The sequence below is a fragment of the Protomyctophum parallelum genome (assembly GCF_964188405.1).
Source record: "Protomyctophum parallelum genome assembly, chromosome: 12".
Lineage (NCBI taxonomy): Eukaryota > Metazoa > Chordata > Actinopteri > Myctophiformes > Myctophidae > Protomyctophum > Protomyctophum parallelum.
The window spans coordinates 7,379,941-7,400,959 of NC_139712.1; the positions used below are offsets into that span (position 1 = coordinate 7,379,941).

The 21,019-nt window shown below is 43.7% G+C and overlaps 2 protein-coding genes across 2 annotated transcripts; one reads left to right on the top strand and one right to left on the bottom strand.

Annotated features, from left to right (window-relative positions):
- Nucleotides 1-2,812: 2,812 nt before the first annotated feature.
- LOC310867484 (E3 ubiquitin/ISG15 ligase TRIM25-like) lies at nucleotides 2,813-11,605 on the top strand (the record flags this gene model as incomplete). The annotated part of the gene is made up of 3 exons (XM_083777599.1): nucleotides 2,813-3,158; nucleotides 8,654-10,258; nucleotides 11,598-11,605. The coding sequence occupies exons 1-3, from the start codon at nucleotides 2,909-2,911 to the stop codon at nucleotides 11,603-11,605; spliced, it is 1,863 nt and encodes a 620-aa protein (XP_083633725.1). The 5' UTR covers nucleotides 2,813-2,908.
- A 1,966-nt stretch (nucleotides 11,606-13,571) lies between these two features.
- LOC310867485 (saxitoxin and tetrodotoxin-binding protein 2-like) lies at nucleotides 13,572-20,519 on the bottom strand (the record flags this gene model as incomplete). Its single annotated transcript, XM_083777600.1, has 10 exons — nucleotides 13,572-13,612; nucleotides 14,459-14,578; nucleotides 14,785-14,922; nucleotides 15,345-15,430; nucleotides 15,574-15,719; nucleotides 15,935-16,005; nucleotides 17,281-17,400; nucleotides 17,587-17,724; nucleotides 20,107-20,155; nucleotides 20,400-20,519. The coding sequence occupies 10 exons, from the start codon at nucleotides 20,517-20,519 to the stop codon at nucleotides 13,572-13,574; spliced, it is 1,029 nt and encodes a 342-aa protein (XP_083633726.1).
- Nucleotides 20,520-21,019: the final 500 nt, after the last annotated feature.

The window sequence follows — 21,019 nt, forward strand, 5'->3', positions numbered from 1 at the left end:
GGATTTGCAGGATCTTACATCACAAACAGCAGGAAAATCAGAGCACCTGTTTGAGCCAGAAAACCCCAGATCACAGAAAATCTACTGAATGTTAAAAGTTCATGTTTTTTGGGTGCAATTGAGATTAGAAAACCTAAAAAAAAACAAGAACAATTCCAAAACCTTTTTTTTAATGTCACAATCCCTTTAATACGAAATAGTAATATAGTAGAAAATAAGAGATAATAACTATGGTTAAAAGGCCTGGGCCGTGGCTCAGCGGTCCAGGCACCTTGGCTGTTAATCCAGTCTGGCAGTGTGCCGCGGGTTCGACTCCCGATCCCGACGGCCTTTATTTACTGCATGTCACCCCCCCCCCCCCCATCTCTCTCCCCATTTCCTGTCAGCCTACTGTCTGTCCCTCATAAAACATAAATAAAAAAACATTTAATTATGGTTAATAGCCAAAGATTGGTTGGTTTAGACGCGACGAGGGCAGAACATTACGGTTGTGCCAATAGAGCCTCTGACGAGCAGCCCGAAAGACAATGTCTAATTAATTTTTCCCATAGACGTTTCATAATGTATTTATTTAAAGACCGTTCAGCAGCAACAGTCATCATGTCTCAATTCTCGGTCAAAAACAACTCTGATGGTGACAACTCATAAATACAATATTTTGGGCCGATGTTACGACTCACCGAGTCTAGGACGGTTATTTAAGAAGGCAAGGTGGTAAAACTGCCAAAGTTGTTTTATTATTCTTTGTGGCATACAAATTATAGGAAGCATATATAAGTATTCATTCAATATGAACTATACGATCTCTTTTACAAACATTTGTGACACACGGAGCAACTAAAAGGGAAATAATCAAAAGCATACTAAAACTAACCTCTGGAGTTTTAGACACGCTAACCTAACCACCAAAATAAAGAGACAACAGTGCCCTACTATTGCCTACTCTACTCTAATCTAGCAAAGTGTACAAAAAGCAGGCTTCCGTGGCCAGGTGCTCAGAACATAGAAGTGACACTCAGAAACTCATCACGCACAGCAACTCTTGCTATACGGGTGGTTGCATCATAATATTACTCCGTGCATTTTCTCTCTGCAGGGAGGGCGCGCTGCCTCTAGCCAGTAGCCAGCTCCACTCTGGAGTGACTGTTTGGACAGCGGCCCGGAGTGAAGACTTCAGGACGCCTTTATGCCGTCAGGTGGGCGCAGGTGTAGAAGCTGGTTGGAGGAGCGAGATGCGGCGCGGCCGACCAACAGCGGAGCGGCGGCAATGCTCCCCTGCACCAATGGCTGCGCTGACGGACCTATACAGGGATGGGTTAGGCAAAGGGGGCGCGCACCGCGCGCACCACGCAGACACAGACATATATATCTATATAGGCCTGCGGCCGTAACAGCAGAACAAATAATTAGAAAGAAGAAAAAAGGGCAGGGTACAACACTTTTTTGTTGTATTTATTTTTTCTAATTATTTGTACGGCCCAAAATATTGTTTATTGTTTATATTAATGACATAGTAAAATGTCGGTATTCCCCTTTGACTTCGTTTGAAATGTAGGCATGAAATGGATACATTATACATACTGTGAATACAGATCAATCAATCAATCAATCAATCTCTTCACTCTCCAGTCTCCACCCACTTTTTGCCTCCTGTTAACCATGTGATGTATCTGTGACTCTGCTACACAAGTATACATCATTAGTTCTCAAACCTTTTTCGTGTCAAGGACCCCCAAATTGACATTAATCAGCCTGCGGAGTGCGGACCCCCATTTGTACGGCTCTAGCAGTGATTCTCGACCGTTTTCATTTCAAGGACCCCCTGCAGGTTTGACATGCATTAGGCTACGGACCCCCATTTTAACACATGGAACCAAATGAGTTCTAGGGCGCTCTCATCATCCTACATCATCATTACATACAATAGATACTAAGCCTATTTGCTCAGACACTATGAAGTAAAATTCTCCATTCATTGTCAATGGGAATTTAATGTTTGTGACCATGACCATACATTAAAAGCTGCATAAGAAATCACCCCTGTGTGAAGTGAGGGGCGCTCTTATACCATCGTACATACATCATCTCATTCCGGCCAATCAGAATTTGCGTCCCCACCTTCGTCTTCAATGTTTGTGTTTACTCAATGCTGGCCATTCATTGTTAATAGCATTCAATGTTTGTGTTCCCTCAAAGAAAAATAACTTTGGTGGACCAAAGAAGAATTTCAACGTCTCCTTCGGTCCACCCATTCCTGGTACTCGTGAGAATGGTCCAGTAACCAAAAATAATAAAATTACAACAACAAACTTGCTCCCTGTTTGCTCCATGGGGGGGGAGGAGGGCATGAAGACAGCCATGGAGAAAGCTTGTCTCGTCAAAACCACGTGACTCCCGTTGGAAATTAAGTGTGAGCTAGCTGCTCAACCAGATTCCTGACAAGCCTTTTCTTATCAGCGCAATTGTAAGGGTTGAGAATGTTCTTTGTCACAAGAGCGGGAAGTGCTGATCAGATGGAACTCTTAGAACGGTTCTGGCAAGATGCCTTATATAAGGAGGGGATGACATCACAACTAGGTAGGCGTGACGTCAACCCTGACAGCAATAGAAATACAAGGGCCAAGGTTCATTATGGTTTTGCCTGTACGAACCAATCAGAAAGGATGTCTCATCTCATGTGACCTCTGAGGAACCAATAACCAGAATATCTGGTTATTATATCTGATCTCTCGTATGTATTAAACCAACCTTAAGTCAGTCGACAGGCAGGCAGGCAGGCAGGCAGGCACAGACAGACAGACAGAACGCAGACAGACAGACAGACAGGCAGGCAGGCAGGCAGGCAGGCAGGCAGACAGACAGACAGACAGACAGACAGACAGACAGACAGACAGACAGACAGACAGAAATGGCGCAGCAGGGAGTTCAACTGGATCAGGAACAGTTGTCCTGTTCTATCTGCCTGGATCTACTGAAGGATCCAGTGACTGTTCCCTGTGGACACAGCTACTGCAGCAGGTGTATCGAGGTACACTGGAACCAGGACGACCAGAGGGGGAGGTTCAGCTGTCCACAATGCAGACAGGTCTTCAACCCAAGACCTGTTATGAAGAAAAACACCATGTTGGCTGAGGTGGTGGAGACCCTGAAGAAGACAGGTGAGACTGATTTAAGTTATCTTGTAAATACAGCTCACTCCCTGTCTGTCAGATGTACATTTAGAAACCAATGAAGAGATGAAATGTCTTATTACAAGAATATTGAAGGCTAACAACAAGTGTGTCAGGATATTTTGAGGGGAAACAATAATAATCTAACACAGATTGATGGAAAGGCAGATAGACGGTAACAAAGATAGGCGGTAACAAAAATAATAGTTATGAGCAGGCCCGAACGGAATACGCGGCTGCGGTGTTCAGATGAAAACACGTTCATGTTGTAGTTTACTTTACCCAGGCAGTAAACTACAACGTGAGCGGGACCGTACCCAAGTTCCCTCAGCCCTATGTTCCCTCATTCCAAAACAGACCCTATATGTTCCCTCATTCCAAAACAGACCCTATATGTTCCCCCATTCCAAAACAGACCCTATGTTCCCTCATTCCAAACAGACCCTATGTTCCCTCATTCCAAAACAGACCCTATGTTCCCTCATTCCAAAACAGACCCTATATGTTCCCTCATTCCAAAACAGACCCTATGTTCCCTCATTCCTAAACAGACCCTATGTTCCCTCATTCCAAAACAGACCCTATGTTCCCTCATTCCAAACAGACCATATGTTCCCTCATTCCAAAACAGACCCTATATGTTCCCTCATTCCAAACAGACCCTATGTTCCCCCATTCCAAAACAGACCCTATGTCCCCCCATTCCAAACAGACCCTATATGTTCCCCCATTCCAAACAGACCCTATGTTCCCCCATTCCAAAACAGACCCTATGTTCCCCCATTCCTAAACAGACCCTATGTTCCCTCATTCCAAACAGACCCTATGTTCCCCCATTCCAAAACAGACCCTATGTCCCCCCATTCCAAAACAGACCCTATGTTCCCTCATTCCAAACAGACCCTATGTTCCCCCATTCCAAAACAGACCCTATGTTCCCCCATTCCAAACAGACCCTATATGTTCCCCCATTCCAAACAGACCCTATGTTCCCCCATTCCAAAACAGACCCTATGTTCCCCCATTCCAAAACAGACCCTATGTTCCCCCATGCCTAAACAGACCCTATGTTCCCTAATTCCAAACAGACCCTATGTTCCCCCATTCCAAAACAGACCCTATGTCCCCCCATTCCAAAACAGACCCTATGTTCCCTCATTCCAAACAGACCCTATGTTCCCCCATTCCAAAACAGACCCTATGTTCCCTCATTCCTAAACAGACCCTATGTTCCCTCATTCCAAAACAGACCCTATGTTCCCTCATTCCTAAACAGACCCTATGTTCCCCCATTCCAAAACAGACCCTATGTTCCCTCATTCCAAACAGACCCTATGTTCCCTCATTCCAAAACAGACCCTATGTTCCCCCATTCCAAAACAGACCCTATGTTCCCTCATTCCTAAACAGACCCTATATGTTCCCTCATTCCTAAACAGACCCTATGTTCCCCCATTCCAAAACAGACCCTATGTTCCCTCATTCCAAACAGACCCTATGTTCCCTCATTCCAAAACAGACCCTATGTTCCCTCATTCCAAACAGACCCTATGTTCCCTCATTCCAAAACAGACCCTATGTTCCCCCATTCCAAAACAGACCCTATGTTCCCCCATTCCTAAACAGACCCTATATGTTCCCCCATTCCTAAACAGACCCTATGTTCCCTCATTCCTAAACAGACCCTATATGTTCCCTCATTCCTAAACAGACCCTATGTTCCCTCATTCCAAAACAGACCCTATGTTCCCTCATTCCTAAACAGACCCTATGTTCCCTCATTCCAAACAGACCCTATGTTCCCCCATTCCAAAACAGACCCTATATGTTCCCCCATTCCAAAACAGACCCTATGTTCCCTCATTCCAAACAGACCCTATGTTCCCTCATTCCAAACAGACCCTATGTTCCCCCATTCCAAAACAGACCCTATGTTCCCCCATTCCAAAACAGACCCTATGTTCCCTCATTCCTAAACAGACCCTATGTTCCCTCATTCCAAAACAGACCCTATGTTCCCCCATTCCAAACAGACCCTATGTTCCCTCATTCCAAACAGACCCTATGTTCCCCCATTCCAAAACAGACCCTATGTTCCCCCATTCCAAACAGACCCTATGTTCCCTCATTCCTAAACAGACCCTATGTTCCCTCATTCCAAAACAGACCCTATGTTCCCTCATTCCAAAACAGACCCTATATGTTCCCTCATTCCAAAACAGACCATATGTTCCCTCATTCCTAAACAGACCCTATGTTCCCTCCAGTGGGGGCTGGTGGTGATTTGGGGTGGGGGGGCTGTAAGGCATCAATTATACTATAATAATGCTACCCATAGTTCACCCTGCAGCAACAGAACACATTGCAGATACCAACAGCAACAGCAATGACACCACTGGGGTCTAGTCTATCTACTTTGTTATAGCAAATGCTCCACAACAACACAGTGAACTCCAGTGAACGTTGTTCGTATGTCCGTATATATTATCTTTTTAATATTCACAATTTTAAATATATAGTGTCAGGATGACATGCTCATTAATATGTTGCAGGAGATTTGTGGTATTGTATATATACATGCACGTATACTCGCCATGCGAAAACCTTATATACCTTATGCTCCAAGGGCTATCTGAGCTGACAGTCCTGGTCCACCTAAATGCTCCGGGCTGGGGTATGCCCTATGCCCTATGCCCTATGCCCTATATAGGTACCAGGGTCAACTCACATAAGTTACCCAAACCTAATAGTCTATGTACGTGACCTGCCTCGTCTAGAGGCGACACCCAGGACTACGTGAGTCATAGCAAGCTCTGCCACGTCCAGGTTATAGAATCTTGAAAAAGGTTGACGGAGATGACCAACTTGCAACCGTAAACACACATGACACATCCTGTATGGAAACACCCTTGAATAGTGCCCATAGTGCACTGCTCTACGCAGGGTATGGCAGCATCCTGTGTCCTCAGGCCTTCAGGAGGCTGAAACCCTGTACTGGCATAAGCCAGTTGGATGGCCTCCGCAATCCACTGGGAAAGCCGCACTTTAGTAATAGGGTTTCCTTTAGCTCCATGTCACTAATACCCATACCCTTCCTGAAGGGAGATGTCTTGGTCATGTACAGTCTCAATATTTCATATCAATGGTCTTTTGTCAGGTGTGTGCTGTGAACAACAAGTGTGACTCAGCCTTTTTACACATTACCAAATTTAACCAGACAAGGAAGGTAAAAAATATATATACAAGGAACACTGAAAAACTATACTCTGGGAAATGCTCAGATTAAAAACCTATGGAAACAATAAAGTTCCTTTAAGGACAGTTCCGTGAGTGCTGGTATTCTCTTTGTAGGAGCCATGAATTGGTTTATGTTTGGTCTATGAAAAGAGTGGGCTGTCACCATGGTGATTAACGTGGATGATTGACGGGCATAGGGGCGGACCTGATTCATTCAATACCTCACCTATTTTACCTGCTTCACACAGTGAGAGAGAGGGGGTGTGTGGGAGGCCGCACCTTTGTTGACCGCTTTATACCGCTTATTTTGCTTTATTTTATTTACTTTATTTACGTTTGATCGCTGTGACTACTTTGCTTTATGTTTGAGCACCCTTTGAGTTATGCGCCTTGCTTTAATAAAACAACTTAAACGCATTGCTTTGGACCCGGCAAAATCCTTTTGTTTGCGGAGCGTGTCTGACAACCTGGCCCATCCCATCGCCTCTCAGCCACTTATTTATACATTAATCTCCTGTAGTCGCTCAACACTCTTGTTTAACAGGTTCTTCCCAGACCGTGCAACCGATAAAATGCTCAGAGATATTAAGATGAATTGCAGCCATGCCTGCTTCCTTGATTCCAGGGCTTAAAGCCAAAAACATTCTCAAGACTGAGCATTATATTTTGCAAATCTGCACTGATCTCATTAAATAGCCTATTTGCTAGCTATTTGCTAGCTTGTTTGGTTAACATGCTGGACTAAATTAAAAAGAATTGGGCAGCGTTAACTTTCGATCGCTCCGAGAGGCGAGAGAGAGCTGAGGCCTGAGAGAGAGAGGGAGAAAGTGTATGTTTGAGAGACTGCATGCGATGTGCGTGCGAGAGAGAGCGAAAGTGTGTGTGTGCGTGTGTATGTCTGCGTGTTTGGAGAGGGCGTGCGTGCGTGCGAGAGAGAGAGTTTGTGTGTGTGTGTGTGTGTGTGTGTGTGTGTGTGTGTGTGTGTGTGTGTGTGTGTGTGTGTGTGTGTGTGCGTGTGTGTGTGCCGTGGAGAGAGAGATTGTGAGAGAGAATATGATTTTTTTTTATAGTTTCACAAGATAGTATTACTCAAAATATTAATGTAACACATCTGTTTACAGCTTTCCCTAGTGCCCAGTCTGCCCTCCTTCCCCTAGTGCCCACTCTGTTTTGGTGCCTACCTTTCCCTGCATGGTGCCCAGTCTGCCCTCCTTCCCCTAGTGCCCACTCTGTTTTGGTGCCTACCTTTCCCTGCATGGTGCCCAGTCTGCTCTCCTTTCCCTAGTGCCCACTCTGTTTTGGTGCCTACCTTTCCCTAGTGCCCAGTCTGCCCTCCTTTCCCTAGTGCCCACTCTGTTTTGATGCGCATGGCAGTGTTGTGTTGGATTCATGTTCAGTATTTTTAGACGCCCACTTAGTCACAGCATGAGGCATCGTTTGTGAACTTGTAGATCTGCTATTTTCGACTAATGTTACCCTCAGAATAGGGATGCTAGGGTTTTAACAAATTGTCTTAGTTTTGCAGTATGACTGAAACCCTGGCTGCCTGCCTCTCCAAGGCCCATATACTGCTGAGAGGAAGACGTTTGCGTTGTATTTCATAAAGGCTCTGGTTGAGGCAGATGACTGACTGGCTATATAACTGACTGGCTAACTGGCTGGCTGCCTGGTTAACGGACTGAGGGGCTGGCTGACTGGCTGGCTGGCAGGCTGGCTGGCTGACTGACTGGCTAACTGACTGACTGGCTGGCTGGCTGGCTGGCTGACTGGCTGGCTGGTTAGCGGACTGAGCGGCTGGCTGGCTGGCTGGCTGAAAGCCACTGGCTGGCTATTTGATTTGTTATTTGATTTGTACTAAAGAATGTTCTTGAAGGAGTGAATTATTATTGAATAAAAATGGATGAAGTCGAAGGTTTGACTAATAGATCTTAATTACTTTGTTGTGGTACTTTAAGGTTTATTTAGCATATTTAGAGTTATTTTTGCTCTAAACACATTGATTATAGTCCTGGATAACTGTCTAAAACCTTAAAAAAAAAAAGAAAACACTCTGCAGAATCCCGCAGATTTTCCTCCGGAATCACAGTAGAAAAACAGAAAAGAACCAGCAGATTCCGTTTGGCCTTAGTTATCAGGCAGCGGAGACATGCTGTTAGTCTACCAAATATGAGGGTACAGGCACATACAAATTAAATACATTTCTATCTTTGATTGAAAAATACATGTATGTCAATCTATATCAACAGGACTCCAAGCTGCTCCTCCTCATCACTGCTACGCTGGACCTGGAGACGTGGCCTGTGACGTCTGCACTGGGAGGAGACTGAAAGCTGTGAAGACGTGTCTTCAGTGTCTGGTCTCTTACTGTGACGCTCACCTCCAGCCTCACTATCAGTCTCCTGCCTTTAAGAGACACAAGCTGGTCCAAGCCTCCGGAGAGCTTCAGGACAACATCTGCTCTCGTCACGACGAAGTGAAGAAGGTTTTCTGTCGTACCGATCGGCTGCTTATCTGCTCTCTGTGCTCCATGGACGAACACAAAGGTCATGATACCATCTCAGCTGCAGCAGAACGGGCCGAGAGACAGAAAGAGCTCGATACGAGTCAGCAGAACATCCGGCAGAGAATCCAGGAGAGAGAGAAAGACGTGAAGGGGCTTCACCAGGAGGTGGAGTCCATTAACCACGGTGCCGACAGAGCAGTGGAGGACAGCGACGCCGTCTTCACTGAGCTCATCTCTTCCATGGAGAGAAGACGATCTGAGGTGAGGCAGCTGATCCGAGACCAGCAGGAACGCCAAGTGAGTCGTGCCGAAGAACTGAGGAGGCGTGCGGAGCAGGAGGTCTCTGAACAGAGGAGGAGACATGCTGAGCTGGAGCAGCTCTCACTCACGGAGGATCACATCCGTTTCCTACAGCGTTACACCTCCTCCCTCTCAACCACCGGTGACTCTACACACCCAGTCAGCAGCCATGTCCGTCCTCTGAGACACTTTGAAGATGTGACTGTGGCCGTGTCCAGGATGAGGGACAGACTGGAGGACATTCTCACAGAGGAAGGGACAAACGTCTCGGAGACAGTGAACAGAGTGGATGTTTCACTCCGGGACAGTTTATTGCACGACGCAGACCGCGCGGCTGAGCAGAGCCCCGAGGCGGGGGGCCCCCGCCGCCCCCCCGCCGTCCGCCCGCGGCCCACCCTCCGCCCCCCCGCCTCAGCTTTGCCGGGAGCCCCCAGATTGGTAAATCCGCCACTGGTTTCACCGTCAGCACCAGCAGAACCCAAGACCAGAGCTGAGTTCTTACAGTATTCGCGTCCGATCACACTGGATCCAAACACAGCTCATCGACACCTGTCTCTGTCTAAAGGGAACAGGAAAGTAACAGGGATGAACAAATCACAATCACATCCTGATCACCCAGAGAGATTCACTGGAGAGTGGCAGGTTCTGAGTAGAGAGGCTCTGAGTGGACGCTGGTACTGGGAGGTAGAGACCAGTGGAGATGCTGATGCAGCAGTCTCATATAAAGATATCAGCAGAACAGGGTCTGGTCTTGAATGTGCATTTGGATCCAATGATAAATCATGGCGTTTATGGCGTACCAGCGGAGGTTATCGTATCAGACACAGAGGCATTGATACTCCCATCCCAGGCCGTGTGTCCTCCTCCAGAGTAGGAGTGTACCTGGACCACAGTGCAGGTACTCTGTCCTTCTACAGCGTGTCTGACGACACCATGACTCTCCTCCACACTGTCCACACCACGTTCACACGCAACCTCCATGCTGGAGTTGGTCTTTGTTATTACACTGGAGCCACTGCTGAGTTGTGTGACCTCAAGCAGATCACACGTTTGTTTTTTAGTCTCTCATGTCAGCATGCAGAATAGTTTCATTGTAATGGTCTTGTTTTTCTCTCAGCCTGCGTTGTGAGCTTGTAGATCAGCTATGTTTGATGGTGCGTCGTAGTATGTATATAAAATAAAAGTATATAAAAGTATATAGCAGGGACGTGCAGAGAGTGTCAGAGGGGCAGGGGCTGAAATCCCGTAAGAGGGCACTTTTGGCCAAAAACATAGCGAAAATAGCAGATCTACAAGCTCTCAACGCGTCGCGCTGCGACGCGTTGAGAGCTTGTAGATCTGCTATTTCCGGGGCGCAACCCAGCACTCTTTAGCTAGTGGAGATGCAGGTGTAACGACATGGATTTATAAACAAATTAGTTCAACGCAAAATAGTAAAATACTGTGTTCAAGTTCAGGAGACCTTTCTCCTAGAACGCTGCCTTCCTTCCTACATGGCATGGAGAGGAAAGGAGGGCGTTTTGCATCTCTTTCACCATGTAGTAAACGCTGCATTCGGTCTGGAGAGGGCAGTGGTTTTACGGACGGGTAAAAGGGCAGGGGCTGAAGCCCCCTTTGATGTCTATGTGTGCACGTCCCTGGTATAATGGGCCTTAAAGTGGTTAATAATCTATTTTAATGTGTCGTTCTCCTCTTGTATTCATACACACTCTTGTAGTTTAATGTTTATTGTTTATATTAAGGATCCCCATTAACTTTTGCCTTGACAAAAGCTAGTCTTCCTGGGGTCCGACACAGACAAACATTTAACATTTAACAAAGGCAATACTTACAATTGTTTACAAACACTAACTATAAAATAAGAAAATAAAAAAACATAGGAGAAATAAAAAACAAAGAACAACATAGCAGAAAAAATCACTTTTAACACATACATTTGAATTATTATTTTCACAGGGTTACTGCATTATATGATTTACATAAGGTGTTCTTTTAACTTGATTTTAAAGATGAATTTTGTATTTGTATTGGTTATACACTTTGGTAGTGCATTCCAACCTATTTCTGCTCTGTAGATAATTGAAGATTTAAGAATATTTGTTCTTGGTTTAGGTGCCACCAAAACACCCCAACTGGCTTGTCTAGTCATATGGTTATGTTCGTCTCTTACATGTGCTACCTGTTCAAAGAAATACTGTGGTTTTTTTTTCCATTAATACATTTCTGAAAAACGTAAGAATACGTGAATGTAATATATTCTCAACAGTAAGCCATGATAGATTTCTGTGCATTTATGCAATGTGTGTCCTGTTGGAACACTGGAGAGCTAATCTGGCAGCTTTGTTTTGAGCTATTTGTAATTTATGTATGTCTGTCTGTTTTTGTAGTGATGTAGGGTTTAGTGCAGAGAGAGTTTGGCTCAAGGGCACATGGTTGTTATGGGAATGCAACCAGAGACCAGGTGTTCTAACCATTACATCATAACAGTAATCATGTGTAACTTTTTAAAAGAGGTTTTTAAGAAAACCGTTTTTGGAAGACATTTTTGGAATCGGCCTCAGGTCTTAATCTGTTAAAGGAGAATTCCATGCTAGATTGCTTTCTTACCTTTCTTTGTAGTCGTTACGTCCCCACCAAAGAGGTCCTTATTGGCTATTTCCCCTACCATAAGCGCTCAATGAATTGCATTGAATTTAATGGGAATTGAATGGGGCTATGGGGTGTTGTGCTAATTTGCTTATTTCCATCGAAATAAGTAGTAAACTGTGCCGCTTGGGATATTATTTACATTATGAAGAGAGGATATATGAAAAATATATATCATTTTGAGCGATGGAAATAAGCGAATTAGCACAACAGCCCATAGCCCCATTCAATTCAATGCAATTAATGTAGGGCTTATGGTAGGGGAAATAGCCAATAAGGAGCTTTTGCACAAAATAACACCTGGACCTCTTTGGTGGGGACGTAACAACTACAAAGAAAGGTAAGAAAGCCTTCTAGTATGGAATTCTCCTTTAAAATAATGTTGAAACTGATCTGAAGCCTTATAACTAAACGTTGAACATTCTCCCTCCTCGCCTCTCGTGTCTCTTCCTGTCGCTCTTCTTCCTCGCTCTCTCTTTTTCTCAGCTCTCTTTCCAGGTTCACTTAGACACACTTGCGAGTGCATAACGAATTTTGCGATTGCATTGCGTAACGGGACTCTGGGTGGGGGTGTCTGCGACGGCGTATTCAGCAGTGGCCTCGAAGACTGGAGCCGTGAACATCATAACCTTTGCATTGACCTGAGGAGAGGAACTGCACGCCCGCTGTGCGCGTCTTAGAAGGTAATGCACGTATGTACATAATGTCAGAATGGTAATGTACGTAATGTCAGAATCAAAATGAACTTAAGAAAGGGAAGAAGAAAGGGGGTGGTGGGTTGGTTTGGTTTGGAGATCAAGGCAATAAAGAACATTTAAGCTTGTTCCTCACACAAACAGCACACAGAGAAACTAATTTCTCAAATGGCACAGCTGTAGGTTCTCCCTTATCTTATTTACAAGTAATGGGTTTCTAGATATTTACAAGCTTGTTTCACAAACGGCACAAGCGTAGGGTCTCTCTTATCTTATTTACAGGCTTGTACCAGCCGTACAACCAAGGAGTCTCTCTTCCACAAGACAGATTACACATAGTACCTGAGATAGTATGTATAAGGTGTGTGAGCATAGACAGATTACACATAGTACCTGAGATAGTATGTATAAGGTGTATGCGCATAGACAGATTACACATAGTACCTGAGATAGTATGTACAGTATAAGGTGTGTGAGCATAGCTGTTCAACTCAGGAGAGCTTGTAAATGGTAAATGCATTTATATATATATATATATATATATATATATATATATATATATATATATTCTTCTGCCCTCACCACACATTGTGTGGCTATGCAGCGAGCTAAACATATTTCCATAAAAAGTCAGTCAGAGAGGAGTGGATCTTGCTTGACCAATCTTTTATATAGAAGATCTTTTTGTAAAACTGTGACAAAAGACAGAAAAAAGAGCATGTGTAAATGTCCCATAAAATCACACAATTCACATAATAATATTTGTTATCACCGTATGCTGTGATATATTTTACACTGTAACAAAATGTAACCAACAATAATACACCGGAAAGGATCAACAGGTAAGTAAAACAGTGTCTTTGTATGATGAGGACATGTAATAATAGAATGGGACTCGAGCCCACGACCACTCCAGTACGGTATGTCACTGCAACTCCTCATGCGTCTGCTAGTGATGCTAATCTTGGGGGAAAATACGACCGGTGCCTGCATTCATGAAAAGTTGATCCGCCCCGCGGGTTACAGCTCGGTCCGCGCCTTCGCTTTCATAGTGCAAACCTCTGCATGAGGGAAGAGAGGAGACAGGAGAGTCAGTCAGCGATACAGCAGTCGTTCTCAACCTTTTCTGACTCTCCAAAATGTCCGCAGCCCATTTTAACTGATTCTACAAATGCCTTCTAAACTTACTCAACAAAGTGACACACTGTGAGCTTGTAGATCTGCTATTTTTTAATATCCAATGGGGATGCTTTTCCGGTTTTAATGGATTTAATGATCAATCAAATCGTATTCAGGGGCTTGGGTAAATAGTACTAATGTACTTAGTTCCTATATTTAACATATTCTTTCAAGGTTAGAAAGGAGAAAACACCATGGCATTGGTCGCACATTATCACAAAACACAGTTGTTTGCCAATAAGGGGGCCCACTTGCAATATGCTCATCTGAGGTACAGTGTGTATGCAGAACTGTGCACGCACACGTCATCTCCGTTGGGAGGAAACCTTGTATGCCCAAAGCTGTTACTTTACAGGAAATGCTGAAAAATGTGTTCAATATCTTTGAGGGGCACTCCTATATCCAGCTTTTGGTGTCTGTCCACAAACTTTGTCCTACACAAACATTACATTCCCATTGACAATGAATGGATAATTTTACGTCATAGTGTCTGCATTTCATTTAGCAATGAACTAAAATATAGTACAGTAATTGATAAAAATAATAACAAAATAACACCATGCATGCTAGCTGTCTAGGTGCATGAATTCCTTATTGATTGAATTATTGTTCACTGTGGATTAAAGCATAAGAAGAAGAAGAAGAAGAAGAAGAAGAAGAAGAAGAAGAAGAAGAAAAAGAAGAAGAAGAAGAAGAAGAAGAAGAAGAAGAAGAAGAAGAATACATACCAGACGTCCCGTCGTACATATAGTGACGATCGGGCAAGAACTTCAGACATTCAGCTTGTTTCTTAATGTAGTCCTTAGAAGTGGCCAGCTTAGCAGCCTCGTGATGTTTGCCTTCCCTTCCTATACACACAGACACATACATTAGACACACTGCATAAACATATACTATAATAGACAACTACACTAGACATGCAGTCGGTGCATGGTAGTCAAAGTACAATGTGAGTGTTGCCTGCTAGGTCTTAGGACCACACTGTGTGTGTGTGTGTGTGTGTGTGTGTGTGTGTGTGTGTGCGCTCGCCCACACGTGTTAGTGTGCACCTTACTGTAGAAGAAAAGGACTCGTGACTCATGTCCAGAGAAGTTTCCTTTGTAGTTTCTGACCAGGCAGTTGGGGCAGGTCTTGTAGAAGACCACATCGGCTGAGGCACTGTGCTTGGACTTAATGCCATCGTGTTTCCTCTCTGGAACGAACACACACAAGCAAAGGGCCAGCGACTCAGTATTTCGTTTTATGTTTACTTTATTTATGTTGGTTGGTTCTTCATTCATTGACTCTTGCTTGTATCTGTACCTCTCCTATGTTTCTCACTGCTGTGACAGCTAGTGGTGCATTCAATTAATCGATATGGCAATATATCGATTGAACATCCGGACGATAGGTGAATCGATAGAGAGGCTGCTGTATCGATACGGCAATAAATGTCCACCACTAGTGACGGCATGACACCTGAGTTTACCTCCAGGGAGGAAATCTCATCTCTTGTATCTTTATCTTATATCGTCTCTGTCATATGTACAAAATCATATGTACAAAATTGTAGGTTGTAGATCTGCAATAAGAGGTTTCTGCAGATCAACAGCAACATTATAGTGTGGAACTTACCAAATTCTCCAACATGCAGAGTGAGAGCTCTGCCCTTTGGGTCAACCACAGTGGCATCACTAGAGCGACCCGAACATACGCCATGACTGCAGGACAACACGCATTCACGTACATTTCATTTATAGTATAACACTTAACATTTCCGCAACGTGGTACAGGGTTAAAAACATCTTGCAAAGGCAACCAAGTGTCAATTTGAACTAATTCATTCAACACATTAAGTACTTACAGGTCTCTAATGTTCTCGTGGAAGTGAATTGCTTGCTTGTCGGGGTTCAGAGAGATGTCAAGGTGAGACGTGGAGATTTTCCCAATCATTTGCTGACCTGCCTCGAAATCTGCGAATGCTGCAACCAGCACCCACTGGCCGTAGACCTGAGGGGGTCACATTCATTACATATATAGTATTTAACAGACAGTAGATATGATACAGTAGACATCAGAAGACACAGTATACATCAGACAGTGGACAGTAAACAATAAAGACACAAGGCAGAGAACATTAGAAGACAGTAGAGACAGACAGTGGACATTAGAAGATAGTAGAGGGTATAAGTATACAGTACATAGCCGGAAGACATGAGACTAACCTTGTCCACCTCAGCAGCGGGCAGAGTATGAGTCATGGGCTCACATTCCTCCGCTTTCTTTGTGCAAAACTCTGCATTGAGGGGAGAGAGGAGGCAGCACAGCTGTCAGTCAGCTGAACGGCAGTGGTTCTGAATCTTTTCTGGATCTCCAAAGTGGAGCAACTCTGCATCTGACCTCAAACCCATATGGAGCTGACCTGTTCTCACATTCCATTCTATATGTTGATCCTTCCCCACCTTCCTCTTCGATGTCTCCCTTTTGACCCAAAAGCCCCAAAGCTGCTTCCGGCAGCTGGCGAAAACTCAACAGGCCGGAAAATTATGGCCCGGCCCCAGGGCTGGACTGGGACAAAGATTTGGCACGGTGATTTTCGTGTGAATTTGGCCCAAACCGAACCACCACAACCAGCCCCCTAAATGTTGATCTGACCTAGCCTGGTTAATAAACCAGACTAATATCGCACGGACCGCGGGATATTAGTCTGGGGAGGCTCAGCTTGGATTTCATTTCCAGGGGAGCGGGTTGAAACATTATCTCTTTGACACAATTGGTCAGAGCTACTGTCAGTCAAAGGTCTCAAGCATTGAAAGTCACTGTACCAAAGCCCACCCATATTGCATACCGTGTCCCGATTGGCCGCCCCATTTCTCTGGTGTAGGAAATGGGCGTACAATTGAGCCCCTCCAGACCGTAATCCGCCGGCAGGCAATTTATTTTTGCCAACGGCTGATTCGGTCTGGTTTATTAACCAGGCTAGATCTTATCCCCCATGCCAAAGTGCCAGCGCTCGCCCAGTAGTCTGCCGTCACCCAGGCGGATGCATGCACGCCCTTTTGGGCGAGGTCGCTTCTTGCCCTCAGGGCGTCTTACTGATTATCATTATTATCATTATAATTATAATTTAAACATCATGTTATCATTAACACCTTAGAGTTTTGCCAATTATTTGCGGACCCACTTGCAATATCCAATAGCCTATTGGGTGGAAACCTTGTCCAAAACTGTTACTTTTCAGAAAATAGAAGATGCTGTGTTCCAATGGATCCAAAGTAGTTATTATACAGTTAACATCTCTCGTTAATACTATTCTATTGTTTCAATATTTTAAAAGCCACAGACAGACGTAACCACCTGGCGTTACATATTTTGGAGCCTAAAATCCTCCCCTTTTTTCATTTAGCAATGAAATAAAAAAAAATAGGAGATTAATTGATGAAATTAATATTTCTGCCCAGCAGCAACACCATGCTGTCACCATGCATACATTCCTATTGAATTGTTGTTCCTGTGAAAGAAAGCATCAGAATAAATAATTATGTAATAATATTAATGTTGGTATACATACCAGACTTCATGTTGTACATGTAGTGAGGATTGAGCAAGAACTTCAGACATGCAGCTTGTTTCTTAATGTATTCCTGAGAAGTGGCCAGCTTATGCGTCTCCAGATGTTTACCTTCCCTTCCTAATATACACAGATACAGACACACTCCATAAACATACTGTATATACTGTAATTACAGATAATGTAATAGACAACTACATTCAGTCAATGCATGAAAGTCATGACAAAGTACAATTTGAGAGTTGCCTGCTAGCTCTTAACACGGTGCATGTATAGTATACATGTAGGCCTATGTGTCTGACTTACTGTAGAAGAAGAGGACTCGTGACTCATGTCCAGAGAAGACTCCTTTGTAGATTCTGACCAGGCAGTCGGGGCAGGTCTTGTAGAAGACCACATCGGCTGAGACACTGTGCCTGGACTTAATGCCATCCTGTTCCCTTTCTGGAACAACACACACACATTTAACATATGTATTTGCATTCACATTTTACAAGGAATCTCTTGAACACAAACAATAGTGGATGCGCAAGCTTTAAAGAAACTCTACAACAAGTGCTTTAGGATACAGATCACGGGTACAGAAAGCATCGCCTTCTCCATATATGGCGACTGCCAATTATTGCAGACACTGAACAGAATTCTGCCGATACCTTATACAGTAGCTCTGCTCTCGGCTTGGGCACGCCTGCAATCTGCAGGCCCCTCACGACTGATTTATGGACATTACAGAGGCTTCCAAATATGAACACAAGTAGTTTACATCTGTAGCCAAGCTGTATAATAGCATCCTTAAGACATTGGTACTTAAGCACCTTATAAGGAATGCCTCTTCCAGACTGTGGTCAAATGTACATGCCACTTCCAAAATGGTCACTTATCTACTGTCCTCATCAACAACAACAATATCTGGTGGTGTATTAGCTGTGACACACACACACACACACACACACACACACACACACACACACACACACACACACACACACACACACACACACACACTCTCTCTCTCTCTCTCTCTCACACACACACACACACACACACACACACACACACACACACACACACACACACACACACACACACACACACACACACACAATTATACAAACACACATAATGTATTAATTTGTCAGAGATCCCATTGTAGTGTGAGCGCAACATATCTATTTTTTGTCTCTTTTTCCTTGGATATAGTGTAAATTAATATTACCCATGCAGGTTCAATGACATTGTCTTAATATTGTATTGTATTGTATTGTATTGTATTGTATTGTATTGTATTGTATTGTATTGTATTGTATTGTATTGTCTTTTCTGTAAAGGTTTGGTAGTGTACATTAGTTACAAAACTACTGGTTTTGTAGTTTTGTTAGTTTGTTTGTATGATTCTTTCATACACATTCTCTGACATTCCTTTGTGCTTAAACTGAAAAAGCAATACAACTTTGAATCATTAAAAAATAAATATGTGGATGTAAAATAGTGTCTGTATGTGAGGGACGTGTTGAAATAGATATTCACATTGATTGATTGATTAATTAATTCAGAGATCCACTGCAGATATCAAGGACCACAATGGAAATGAGTCCCCAGGACGTTTTTGTGTTATCCTTTTAGCTTTGACGTCTTACTGTGCCACGACTAAAGTATTCAGTCAATCAAGCAAAGGGCCAGCAACTCAGTATTTTGTTTTATATTTACTATATGTATTTATTTTCTTACTTCCTCGTATCTGTATTCTGTACATCTCCTGTTTCTCACCACTGTGACAGCATGACACCAACATTTACCTCCAGCAGGCATCTCATCTCTTGTAGCCTTATATCGTCTCCCATATGTATACAAAACTGTACAGTAGCTTGTAGATCTGCTATTTTTGCTACTTTTGTGTGACACTGTGTGATCCAACTAGGCCTAGGGCGTTAATTTTGAAACACAAAAGGTATTATGGAGATAGGAGGTTTCTGACAAACAGAAATGTTAGTGTGGAACTCACCGAATTCTCCAACATGCAGAGTGAGAGCTGCGCCCCATGGGTCAATTACCATAGTGGCATCACTAGAGCGACTCGAACATACGCCGAGCCTGCAGGACAACATACAGTATATGTCATATAAACGCACGCACGCACACAGTTATTGATGATATTCACACGGCTGCCATCTTGCCAGCAACGTGATACCTAGGTGACACTCCCCATAGAGAGCCCATTCATCCAAACAGAAAAGTCCTCTATAATTATATTAAACAACATCAAAATCACCAACATTGCAGCTGTAGGGAAAGCTTGAATTATCCTCTTTCAATCTGTAAAGTTCTTGTTTAATAAATATCCACCGTAGACATTTTATGAGCTACTTCCTGTCGGACCCCCGCAGATAATAATAATGCATATGGTAATTAATTGATTTAATCAATTTGGGCTTGTTTTTTCTTTTTTTTTACAAATTTTCTTTTAGTTTTAACCCAGAAATATCACTTACAACATATTTAAGTGGATAAGTAATGATAATAAAACATTTTATTCATAACGCATTATACATTTCCACAAACCTCAAAGTGCTACAGGGTTTACAAACATCGATTGCAAAGGCAACTAAACAACTACAGCACATGGGACCATACTGGGGATAAAGGGTCAATTTAAAAACGAGGTATAATCGGGGCTTCTCTTTTTGTTAAGACCCAAGATTAATTCATGAAATTAATAATGCAGGTTCCAAGTACTTACAGGTCTTTGTTGTTCTCGTGGAAGTGAAAGGCTTGGTTGTCGGGGTTCAGGGAGATGTCAAGGTGAGATTTTGCCAATCATTTCCAGACCTGCCTTGAAATCTGCAAACGCTGCCACCAGCACCCACTGGCCGTAGACCTGAGGGGGTCACATGCATTACATTGTATTTATTACATTGTATTTAACAGACAATATGATACAGTAGACATCAGAAGAGAGTGTACATCATATCGGTGTATAGACATCAGACAGTGGCCCTGCGAATATAGACATTAGACAGTAGAGACATTACACAGCGGACATAGAAGATAGTAGATGTTATAGACAATACATACAGTATAGGTTACATAGCCTGCAGTAGAGGAAGTTCATGAGACTTTACCGTGTCCACCTCAGCAGCGGGCAGAGTATGAGTCATGGGTTCACATTCTTCTGATGTGAGCGCCGCTCTGCAGCTCAGAGCCAGTGCAACCAGTGCCATCAGTTTGTACAGAGCACACATCGTGGAAGAGTCACCGTGACCTGCTGATTGTATTCTGGATCAGTGGAAATGAGACTCGAGCCTGGTTTGATGTGTGCACCTGCTGGTCCTTATAAAGGCCTCCTGCCTTCCCTACATGGCCTGATCTGATCTGATCGATTTCCCGATTGCATTTAGTAAGCACCTTGTAAATATTTGTGCCCTTGTGTTGTATCTCTTATGTGGACATAGCGTGTGTGTTTGTGTGTGTGTGTGTGTGTGTGTGTGTGTGTGTGTGTGTACGTGTGTGTGTGTGTGTGTGTGTGTGTGTGTGTGTGTGTGTACGTGTGTGTGTGTGTGTGTGTGTGTGTGTGCGTGCGGGTGCGCGGGTGTGCACGTGTTCCAGAGTGGCATTAAGTCCAAGATCAGTGTCTCAGCCGATGTGGTTTCTACAAGACCTGCCCCGACTGCCTGGTCAGAATCTACAAAGGAGATCTTCTCTGCACAGGAGTCACGAGTCCTCTTCTTCTACAGTAAGTCAG